We start from the raw sequence: 12,391 nt of genomic DNA on the forward strand, positions 1-12,391 counted from the left end.
CCCTGATGGAGTCATCCTGTCCGCAACAGTCGGTGTATATGTCTCCGCGGGGTGGTCTGAACATATGCCCTCACGCCATGTCCTGTCGCTTCTGTGCCTAACAACTCATTAAACCTGCCCTCAAACTGCAAACATTCCCCCCCCCCCAGCCCAGGCGACACACCGCTGTGCCGCCCCTCCCCCCACCCTCCCACGCCTGCCCAACCCCAACTTGGCCGCGATCATCCCCCCACCCCAGCAGAACCTCCCTCTCTTCCCATCCCCTCATTCCTGAAACCAAAAGGTGAAAACAAAACCTTTTACCCAGCACAGTGGAATTCACGCGGTGGCAAAGGTAACCAGCAGAAAAAACTCTATGCAGAACAGAGTCTAAAGGTATCAAGCGTGTAACCGCATCCCATACCCAGGAGCCTGCACGTCATGGTAATGCTGAGCATGCACTCGGATGATCTCTTAGTCAGCAGTGGTATCAACCTCTGTGTCCCCGGATCTTCCTACCCACAGGGGCCCACAAGTACTGCACTTTGCAAAATTTCAAAACATTAGCTAACTACACATCCTAATTGTAACGATATGCACTACTGTACCATGACTCAACTGTTATCACAGCTTCATATCGTGGCAGTTCCATCTCTACAAACCGCGCCCTCCCCCCTCAACCCGCAGCCCATACAGGGCAATACTGTAAAATAAAATGAGGAGCTTATCATTCCACACGTTTCTAAGTGTCCCTTGCCTAAGCCTCCCGGCCTGAGGTAACCCAAGCTAAGCATCCCAAAATCAAGTATCACAGTTAATCCTGTTTGTCCAGGGGTCCTCCCATCTCCTCTGCCTCTCTGCTCGGGGATGGCCGCTCCTCTCTATGCCAGTCTCTGAGGGCCCTCTGCAGAGCCTTAGGGTCCGTGAAAATCGTGGACTTCCCCTGCCTGTTGACCCGCAGCTTCGCGGGGTACAACATCACGTAATCCGTGCCCATCTCTCGGAGTTGCCGTTTCATCAGCACAAACTGCCTCCGTGCGTCCTGTACTTCAGCAGTGAAGTCCGGGAACAATGAAAGCACCGATGCCTCATATTTCTCTCTTGCAAGCTTCAGCGCAACATCGTGGTCCCTGTAATTAAGCAACTTAGCGATTATAGGTCTCGGTGGCGCCCCTGGTTTTGGTCTTGGGCCTAGAGAGCGGTGTGCTCTCTCAACCACAAACATTCCAGAGAAGGCCGTTTCCCCAAGGAGTTTCTTTAGTAGGTTTTCAACGAACACCTCTATATTCCCGGTCTGTGTGTTTTCCGGAAAGCCTGTAATACGAAGATTGAATCTCCGAGAACGAGCTTCTTAGTCGTCCGTCTTGTCCTGTAATATCTGCATCACTATGCTCAACTGCTTATGTTCTGAGTCCAGGGAAGTCTTTGCCTCTTCCACCTCAGTGAGGCAGCGTTCTGACAGGTCTCTCCACTCCGCCTGTTTGTCAAGCCTCTCCGCCATGCGGTCCATCCGATAGGTGAGTGCGCCCATCTTGGTTCCCAATGTGGCAATCCCCCCTGTAGGCTCTTCTCCATGGCTAGTAATAGAGTACGGATATCTTGTTGAGGTGGCTCCTCCGCGGACCCCAGTTCCCCCTGATGTAGACTTGCCGGTTTTGGATCTCTTAGGGTCGAATGACAGTTTGGGCTGAGTCTTGTCCGTGCGCCCCATCCTGATGACTCTGTGTCCCCCTTTCACTGGGGATGAGGGTAAGCCAGAGTTGGGCAGCCGCCCGTATCGCTATGACTCCCCTCCCACAGCAGAGGCCCCGTCGCAGAAGTGTCCCGTTGGTTTCGGCGCAGTCCTTTCGTGCCTAGGCTCTTCCGTGGGCCAACAACCAGTTACGCACCCAGACTTTGATCGAAACTGGCAGGACCGCTTTGTGGTCCCCCAGTCAAGCGTTTCAATCCAGCCCCACCCTCGTAGCGGTCAGCAGACTTATAGTGGCGTCAATGCCAGCTCCTTAGGCAGCCCCGCATCTGCAAGGCTAGTCTGCCAATCTCCCAGCCGGGGGGGTCGATGGCATCCATTGCTGAACCTCCGCATCACCTGAGGTGCGAGGGTAGACCGCCAAATCTCATGGGGGGGGGATCCCCTTTCTGCCGCTGTCTAATCTTCCCGGGGAGTAAGACCACTACCGTATTTCTTGTTCTCGAAAGAGGATATCCCCGTCTCACCGCCTCTCTGCCAATGTCCTCTTCGCCTAGGCGCCAATGCAAGAGGGCAGTCCCCTAAATGGTCCAAGTCTATGCCAGCCCCAGCGGCGCGACCCATCTCCAGGGGAACACGCAGCTCCTTGTTCAGCCCTCTGTTGCCTCGGTATTTCACTCACTGCAACAGTCCTTGGTCCACGCCAGGGGGGACTCTCCTGGGCCGACGTCGAGCTCAAGCCACCGCTCTAGGCCCACCGTCCTCCCAGCGCTTGCGGCAGCCGCAGGTAGGCAAGGACGCCCACACAGCTCCCTCACGCCGGTTACAAGCGATGCCGCACACTTCTTCCCGGCTGTGGGGGACCGACCTCGGCTCCCAGGAGCAGGCGACACCGCAGGCTGCAGCAATGCGCTCTGCAGCGCAGGCCCAACAGCCCGCCCGGTGCACCGGTCCTCCAAGATCCGCCTCAGGGCTCTATCCGTCCGGGCGGGAGGCTCGCTTCAGGCAGCAGGGGGAAAGCGACCCTCTCATACCCCGCCAACCGCAGGGGCACTCTCCAACTGGGCCAGGCCGCTAGGACAGCGGTTCAGGCAGCGCCCCCCCGCCCCTCGATGGAAGCGCCGGGCCTCAGTCGTGGTCCGTGTGCCCAGGCCGCACAGCTTGTTCTGACAGTAGCGGGGGAGGACGAGGCTCGGACTCTTGTCGTCCGAGATCTATGGCAGTCCAGATACAGGCCTGCAGATATGGGCCGCTGTAAGCAGTATTGCACCCAGGGTAAGTTAAGGATAGCTCTCGAGACGGGGGAGCTCTCTGCTCAAGCAGCCATCTTGGTTGCGAGCTAGCTCCGCCCACCCAATCCTTACCGATTACTTAAATTTTGAAAACTTTGATCTTCCTTAACCTCTTCCCTCGAACACTCACCCCTTCTCTTAAGCTTCTCTTAAGCTGTTTTCCACACTCCCACCAACTCTAATAATCATCACGGTACACATTAAGCACAGTCTATTTTAAACAAATAATTTCAATCAGGATACCACAAAAATATTACTTTTTGATACTTGATAGGTTTTGTATAGTTTGCAAGAAGCATGAAAAAGGTGAAATGTATTTGTGTTGCTCTTTTAGTTGTCCTTGTATGTCCTCACTAACATGGTAACGTATATGGCAACATATTTTCCGTTTTGTAGCTATGGTGTTCTGGAGGAAGACTGTACGTCCCTCATGGGAAAGTGCTAGCGGTCATCCCGTATCATTGTGAAACTTCATCTTTAGCCGCAGCTCTTGGGAAGCGTAAGGATATCCAAGACCCTGGTATGAATCGAATTATATACTTGATTTATCAAAAAAGTAGGCTGTTAGAAGATTCTGAAAATCCAACCAATTATGCTTAATTACTGTGCATTTTAAGGTGATTAATAATGTCTGCTGTACTATGTTATTACTAATACAATCAACTGAAAAATGGTTAAAGTGCAATGTGGATTTGTGTCCTAAAATAAGGCTTTTTCATTGAAGATAAACCAGCAAGAAATGTATTAGTGCCTTGGACAGTATTGTACTTTAATTGTAGATCTCATATGTTTGAGTTATGTTAAGTATTTTTGCGTTGCACCTCCTTCAACTTTTTCATAGCTTTTAGGTTTTAATTGGTAATCAATTATCCAAATTGTTGCCTGTTTTTTTCATATATTATTAGTAGGCCTCCCGGTTTTATGGTATTTATTTTTTGAACAATTTTACCTGTATTTATCCATATTTCTTTTTTTTGTCATTGTATATTTTTGTCGCAAGCAAAAGAACACTCTGCAGCTAGCATTTTCTCACATTTATTTTAATAGTCAATGCATACTTGCAAGCAGTTGTTATTGGTTTCCCCAGAACTTGGTAGTATCCCTTTTGGCTACCATGAAACCCAGGTTTCAAAATAGCAGTTGAGTAAGATCTGAAACGCTTGGTTTACCTAGCATAATGTAGTGAGGCATGAAAGGGATTTTGCTTCTACTATTTCTTCAAGCTCCCTGGTAATTGCGCACCAGTACCGTCCAACGAGAGGGAATCCACAGAGTGTATGTAGAGAAGTGCCTAGGGCTGTGTTACGTTTGAGACAGGCTGAGTGTGGGGCCATACCCTCCCAAAGGAGCTCCTCCTGTTATAGCAAATTCTTTGTAGGGTTTTAATTGGATTAACTCTAGTCGGGATTTAACCGGTGACTCTCTAGAGTGCATCACTGCAACCTCCTAATCTATATCTTCCATGGGACCGATGGTTATTTCCAAGTTTGCTGAAGTGTTTGAAGTGTATATGGCTGCTTGTCATTTGTGGTACTGCTTTCTTGTTGATTTGTTTTATTTTTTATAGTAGCCTACCCTCGAGAGGGCTACACTCCCTGCCCCCAGTCTACCACCTCTACTCATAAATTCATGTTGCAATTGATATGTAAGTGTATCTGTTGGTCGGAGTTCATTGTAGTTTTGGATGATTTCAGAGGATTTAAGCCCCCTCAGGATTCAACACTTTACTCAAGTTGAAAATGCCCATGCCATTCCCAGAACCCCAACAGTTTCTCAATGCCGTTCAGCATCTGCCCTTTCCACAGTACAGTGTGTTTAGTCACTATTCCATGCCATCCCATGTATTTTGTGGCCTCATTCCAGGAGTCTAATTCGGCCTGCGTGGGCTCCAGCAACTCACTTCTACCATAGATGAATGAATGTATGTGTTTCCAATTTCAATCGCTAATCTTGTTGCTCGATCGTCTCTTGGGGCATGCCCCTCCTATTCATTGACAATCCAGAGTTTAGAAGACCACAAGTATGCCCTTCAGTAAATCAAACAATCAATCAGGGGATTTATAAAGTGTGCTACTCACCCGTGAGGGTCTCATGGCTCGGGGGTGGGGGTAGGCAGCTCCGGCTCAGTAGAGCAAGGTCTTGTGGCCCTTCCTGAAGGCATGCAGGTTCGGGCAGTGTCTGATGTTGACTGGGAGCTCGTTCCAGGTCTTGGCTATGATGTAGGAGAAGGCCCTTGCATTTCATACGGCGATTCCTTTGCTGTATACTGTTCTTTGCAAGGCTCGTAGTGCAATCTTCTCTCTTGTACCATAATAGGGGCGAAGGATTCTGTCGGTCTTATCAAAGTAGGAATCTGCTTTGTAAATGTGTTATTGTGCAACACATGTAATAACATGAGTAGTGTAACCATTTTAATTAGTGCTACCCTCCTAATTAGGGACAAGCAAAATCTCTGCCATCTTTAAACTGCTAACTGAATTTTTTAAAAGCCTACTTCTAAGTTTTGTGAAGGAATTGTGGTGTTATTTCTATTCCTATGTAACCAAGTGAGTCTCTTGAAACCAGACGTTTTGGATAGGCGTCTCCTCGGTGCCCCCTCAGTATGCACTGCATAAAATACTGACTTAGTCCAGTTTATCCTATAGCCAGAGTATTTCCCAAAGGACATTAAAATGGACACCGCTCCAACTATAGCCACATCTGAGTCTGAGAGGTACAGAAGAAATGAGTCTGCCTAAATGAGATGTTCGAGGCATGTGGGCTGCTGAATTCATATCTTTGCATAGATCGCCGCCTAGTGTTGGGTCCGGATGATTGCACCTTCTTGTCCTGGAAGAGTCTTCGAAGTATCACGAGATAGGTGACTCCTCCCCTGGACTACAGTGCGCATGGGCATCTTCTCCATCCTCAGATTGTTTTTTTCCGCCATTGGGTTCGGATGTTATTCCTCTACTCCAACTTCGGAATCAAAACTAACCTACTTTCTAAGGCCAAAAGGCCTTCTACCTCGACTGTATTGTTCTCTTTCGGTACTCCTTGACTTGTTTAACTTTCCATCTCGATCCGGTCGTCGACGCGGGCCGTTGGGCCTTTTCAACGCCACGTGGGACTGCTGTCGATGCAAAGGAGCCTGTTCAAAAGGTGCCCACAATGCCACGCCAAATTCCCTCATACTGACAAACATACAGTATGCATCAGGTGTTTATCACCAGACCACAACGAACAAACTTGCTCAGCGTGTGCCCAATTCCGTAAAACCATCTGAAATCGACGGGCCGCTAGGCAAGAGATGCAGCGGCAAGCACCGGTACCGGAGAACATCTTCGATGACGAACACGATCTAGAAATCGTCACCGTTGAGGACCAGTCGGACTCCGATGACCAGATCAAGCCGTGGCAAAAAGTGAGTACTCAGCCCCCGACCCCTCTTAGTCCAAGAGAAAAGGCTCCGGTCGACGCATCGCCTAAAGGCCTTAGCCGAGATCGACAACTTACTTCAGAAGCCTCGCCTTCCGGCTCTGCTCCGAAGTCCAAGACTAAGCCTTGTGATACACCTGGCCCGAGTAACACTCTGCCCAAAAAGGTTGTTGACCAAAAGAAGGTTATCGAACCGAAGGTCATCGAACCAAAGAAGATTGTCGACCCAAAAGTCCCTAATCCCAGAATAGAGAAGAAATATGAGGCGGCCCCTTACGACCCCGCCTATATCAAATCCCAATTGCCTTTAGACTCACTAGTAGTGGCAAACGCCCGAAAGAGAGCCAACTCACAAACAGGAGATGCTCCCCCTCCTGACAAGGAGTCTAAGATCTTAGAATCCTCAGGCAAAAGGGTGGCCTCACAAGCTGCAAATTCATGGAGGATTGCAAACACACAGGCTTTATTAGCACGCTATGATAGACCGCTTTACGATGAACTTGAAGGTTTGCTGCAACATTTACCAGAACCTTTTAAAGCTAAAGCTAACGACCTCATTCAGGAAGGCAAATTTATAACTATTGCTTCCATTAAATGTGCGCTTGATGCAGCTGATACAGCAGCAAGATCCATTAATACTAGTGTATTACTACGCAGGCATGCGTGGTTACGCACCTCTGGTTTTAAGAACGAGGTGCAATCCACAACCAACCAATTAACCCAGATTTCCTGTTTGGTCCAGCAGTAAACTCAATCTTAGACAAAATGAAAAAAGATACTGAAATTGCTAAGTCTATGGGCGCACTTCAGTTTCAACAACACAGAGGTTCCTTTCGTCGCTCCTCCTACAGAGGCTCCGCAAGAGGCAACACATCACAGGCTTCCTCTACATTCAAAAGTAACACCCAGAGTACCTTTAATAAAGGTTCCAACAGAGGGGGTTATAGGGGAAACAATAACAAGGACAGGGGATGTGGCGGCAATAACACCAGAGCCTCCACTGCCACCAAACAGTGACTTTATCACACTCTCTCCGGATCGCCCGACACGGGTCGGAGGCAGAATAAAACAATTCCTACCAGTCTGGAATGCCATTACCACAGACCGGTGGGTGAGACAAATTATCTAGTATGGTTACTGCCTGGAACTCACTTATACTCCAACCAACATACCACCCGAACATCGTCCTATGTCCAAAGAACACATCACACTGTTACAACAAGAGGTCGCGTCCATGCTAGAAAAGGGAGCCATAGAGCCAGTCCCTTTTCAACATCAAGGACAGGAGTATACTCTCTATACTTCCTAATTCCCAAGAAGGATGGGTCCCTCAGACCCATTGTAGACCTCAGACTGCTAAATCAATACATACTCTCAGAGCATTGCCATATGATTACTCTACAGCAAGTACTCCCGTTACTCTAGCAAAACGACTTCCTTGCCACATTAGACCTCAAGGACGCATACTTTCACATACCTATACATCCAGCTCACAGAAAATACCTCCGGTTCACAATAGAAGGGCAACATTATCAATTCAAAGTTCTCCCCTTCGGGGTAACTACGGCCCAAAGAGTTTTCACAGAATGCCTAGCGGTTGTAGCAGCACACCTCCGAAGGCAACACATCCACGTGTTTCCATACAGCGACTATTGGCTCATAAAGGCCAACTCGTACGCGCAGTGTGTAAGCCATATGTCTCAAACACTCCAGCTGCTGCACAGTCTGGGGTTTTCCATAAATTACCCAAAATCACATCTACAGCCCTCCCACATACAGCAATATCTAGGAGCCACAATAGATCCCTCAGTAGCAAAAGCATATCCAAATCCAGCCAGGATAGCCAATATGCAGACTCTCATTCAAAAGTTTCAGCCACAACACTCCTTACCAGCTCGAGTGTTCATGCAGCTCATAGGCATGATGGCCTCCTGTATATTCATTGTCCCTCACATCCGACTTCAAATGCGTCCACTGCAAGAATGCCTAGCAAGGCAGTGGAACCAAGCTCAAGGACAATTAAAAGACCTAGTGTTGGTGGACAGTCGCTCTTACAACTCTCTGCAGGGGTGGAACCCACAAAACCTTTCCAAGGGGCGACTGTTCCAAGAGCCGGTTCCACAAGTAGTACTAACAGCGGACTTATCCCTGACAGGTTGGGGAGCCCACCTACTTCAATTCACAGTTCAAGGGCTCTGGACAATCAAAACAAAAAGCACTGCACATCAACCACTTAGAGTTGCTCGCAGTATTTCTAGCACTGAAAGCTTTTCAGAAGTACTTGTACAACAAGACTGTGTTGATCCGGACAGACAACATGACGGCCATGTATTACATACAGAGGCAGGGAGGGACACACTCTCCACAGTTATCTCACCTAGCACAGAGCATATGGAGGTGGGCTATTCCAAAGAACATCTTTCTCCTAGCAGAACACCTGCCGGGGAAAGACAATCAAGTAGCAGATCTGTTAAGCAGGCACAGCCAACAGCTACACGAATGGGAGGTTCTCAAACCATTCTTTCAGCAATGGGGGCATCCAGAGATAGACCTGTTTGCCACAAACGAAAACTCAAAATGCCAGTACTTTGCCGCCAGGTTCCCCCATCCGTTGTCACAGGGCAATGCGATATGGATGAACTGGTCAGGCAGATTTGCGTACGCTTTTCCACCAGCCCCACTGATTCCGCTGGTGGCACGCAAACTACGCCAGCAGTCACTCTCAATGATCCTGGTTGCTCCCACATGGGCAAGACAACCATGGTACACAAAGTTTCTAGAACTTCCAGTAGTTCCCCAACAAAGACTGCGCCTCTAGCCACATCTTTTAACTCGGAACCATGGAGAAATCAGGCACCCAGATCCCAATCAGATGAACCTAGCGTTCTGGCTCCTGAAGTCTTAGAGTTTGGGTACCTTAATTTGCCTCCTGATTGCATGAACATTATCAAGGAGGCAAGGCGTCCAACTACTAGAGCATGCTATGCAGCTAAATGGAAGAGATTTGTAATTTATTGCAAAAATAACCAAATCAACCCATTAGATGCTTCCATCCAAAACATTATCTGTTACCTATTGCATCTTCAAAGATGCAATTTGGCATTCTCTTCTATAAGACTACATCTTGCTGCTATTGCAGCTTACCTCCAAAATAGACAACACATGTCTTTGTTTAGAGTACCCCCAATCAAAGCTTTTATGGCAGGACTTAAAAGGATAATCCCTCCAAAGCACCCACCTTCACCAGCCTGGAACTTAAATATAGTACTTACCAGACTTATGGGACCTCCGTTTGAACCACTACATTCATTTGAATTACAATTTCTAACTTGGAAGGTGGCATTTTTTATTGCCATTACCTCCCTCAGGAGAGTGAGTGAGCTACAGGCATTAACCATTCAAGAACCTTTCGTGCAAATACATAACAATAAGGTAGTGCTTCGTACTAACCCTAAGTTTATGCCAAAAGTTATATCCACTTTCTATATCAATCAGTCCATAGAATTGCCAGTTTTCTTCCAAACCCCGTAGTCAGTGGCTGAGAGAGCCCTACACACACTAGATGTAAAAAGGGCTCTGCTATATTACGTTGACAGAACCAAATCATTCAGGAAAACAAAGCAACTATTTGTTGCTTTTGCACCACAACATAAAGGGAATCCCATCTCAAAATCAGGAATAGCCAGATGGATAGTTAAATGCATTCAGATATGCTACCAAAAAGCTAAACACACTCTAACAGTTCCCCCAAAAGCACACTCAGCGCGCAAAATGGGGGCATCCATGGCATTCCTAGGAAACATTCCCCTAGATGAGATATGTAAGGCAGCTACATGGTCTACCATACACACTTTCACTAAACACTACTGTGTAGATGTGCAAGCAAAGCAGCAAGCTGCTGTGGGCCAGGCTGTCCTTAAAACTCTTTTCCAAACTGCTGCTGCTGGTACAGGTGACCACCGCTAGAGGAGATACTGCTATACAGTCTATGCAAAGATATGAATTCAGCAGCCTACATGCCTCAAACGGAATATGCTACTTACCAGTATGCATCTGTTCTTGGCATGTAGGGCTGCTGACATTCATATCGATTTTGGTCAGTAACTTTACAGATCTGCTGAGAAGGGCAGTGGGTCTTTTAGCAGTACAGGTATTTCTGGGTTTGCCTGCTTTAGCTATGACTACTATGATAGTATGGCAGATCCCTAGAGGGAGCGCCCCATCTTCCTGCCTTGGCCTAAGAAGGAGCAAGGTTTCTTGTATAGTTCTACTGGAAACGAATTGGGTCCCCATGTTTTGTTATTGGGCATAATTGAGTGTCTTCGTAAGATGAATTGAGATTTTCCCCATTCAGGGTTGTTCTATGTTCCCTGGTCAACTGTGGCATGTGTAGTCTCAATTGGGAGCCTGTCTCAAGAGTGCCTATCTGTCTTTAAGCTTGTCTTCCAGAGCTACCAGTTTCTTTCCCCTGCGTCTTTTACATTATGCACTGAGGTTTTGGACTCTTTCTCTAAGAACAGTTTTATAAGCCTCCCACAGTGTCAACCCTGATTCCACCTAGCCCTTGTTTTCCTCTTAGAACAGCTTACAGTCAACTTATAGCCCCTTTACCACCTCTCTTGCCTGAAGCCTTCTTGTCCTCCTGGCTCTCCTGTCATTTTGCCTATTATAATTTTCAGGGGTGAATTGTACGAGATACCCCGGCCAAGTATTCTGCTTCTTGTATTGCTGTTGCCTCCCCAGTTAGAACATGCACATATTCCAAATATAAGAATGTCTTGTAACCCCTGAGAAAAAGTATTGTGCCCTTCCAGTATGTGTATGAGTCAAGTTAGTGTTGAGCTTGCTCCGGTCTAGGTTCCTGCCTATGACATAACTGAAATCCCCTATTATTATGCATGTTTTTGCCTTTGTTTGTACTATTTTGGGGTCTGTACTGTCTAGGACTCGCTGTCGGAGCTGGGACGGGGCATGTACATTCAATAACTGTGTCCTACCCCAGTGCCCTGGCATTCAATGTAGCAGCCAGCTGGATCAGTCCATTGTCCTGTGAATGAAATGAGGAAATCCTCCTGATCACAAATAACACACACATGGAACCACTAGTATACCCAGCATACACTGCGACATGTACAATCCCTGCATGAGGCAATTACGTTGTATTCCCAGTAAGTGAGTGTTCAAGTCATATGAGCTGCAGATTACACACTGTGCATAGATCGCCACCTAGTGTTGGGCCCGGATGTTTGCAGTTTTATGTCCTGAAAAGTTCTTTGGAACTCACGAGATAGGTGACTCCTCCTTTGAACCACATTGCGCATGGGCATCGGCTCCATCCTCAGAGTGTCATTTTTCCGCCATCGAGCTCGGGTGTATTTCCTGCGCTCTGGTTTGGAACCGAATTTCCTTTGGCGCGTAATCCTCACCCAGTTCGACGGTATTGTTTCGATCACGCTCCCCGTCTACGCGATTCTTCACCACTTTGAAGTCTTCGATCCCAGTCGTCGACGAAGGCCTTCGGGCCTACCTGGGCCTTACTCTCTGGCTCATGGAAAGGACGCCATTCAAGAAGTGTCCTCAATGTGGGTCGAAGTTTCACCACACCATCTACATGAGGTCTGCAACCTTTGCCTCTCACCGGAGCACGAGGCCAAAGACTGTTCCGCTTGTGCCTCCTTCCGCTCCAAAAAGACGATTCTGGACCGAAGAGCTCGAAGAACCATGGCTCGCTCGTCAGCGTCGATCCCCGATGACATCTTTGAAGAGGGCGTCGACTTGCCAGAACACTAGCGGGCCGAAGAAAGTGCCAGCTCCTCTGATGCTGAAGACTCAGACATCGAGGACATCACTCCAGCTCAACGGGTTGTAAGTAAGAACCTCAACCCCAACTCTTCCTCGACACCCTCAAAAAAGGCTTCGATCACGCTCTCACCTTCGGGCCCGGGTGCACACTGAGAGACTGCTTCCCACACCCTGCCTTCGAGCCCGGCAAAGAAGCCTTCTAAGCCTTCAG

At 48.0% G+C, this 12,391-nt stretch overlaps 1 protein-coding gene across 1 annotated transcript in view; it reads left to right on the plus strand.

Annotated features, from left to right (window-relative positions):
* Positions 1–12,391, plus strand: part of NOL11 (nucleolar protein 11) — a 451,282-nt gene that overhangs the window by 168,978 nt on the left and 269,913 nt on the right. The window contains exon 9 of the mRNA XM_078654327.1: positions 3,358–3,481. Coding sequence (XP_078510453.1) covers positions 3,358–3,481 — 124 coding nt within the window. The remainder of the gene's footprint in view (positions 1–3,357; positions 3,482–12,391) is intronic.

Source organism: Lissotriton helveticus, chromosome 7 (genome assembly GCF_964261635.1).
Source record: "Lissotriton helveticus chromosome 7, aLisHel1.1, whole genome shotgun sequence".
Lineage (NCBI taxonomy): Eukaryota > Metazoa > Chordata > Amphibia > Caudata > Salamandridae > Lissotriton > Lissotriton helveticus.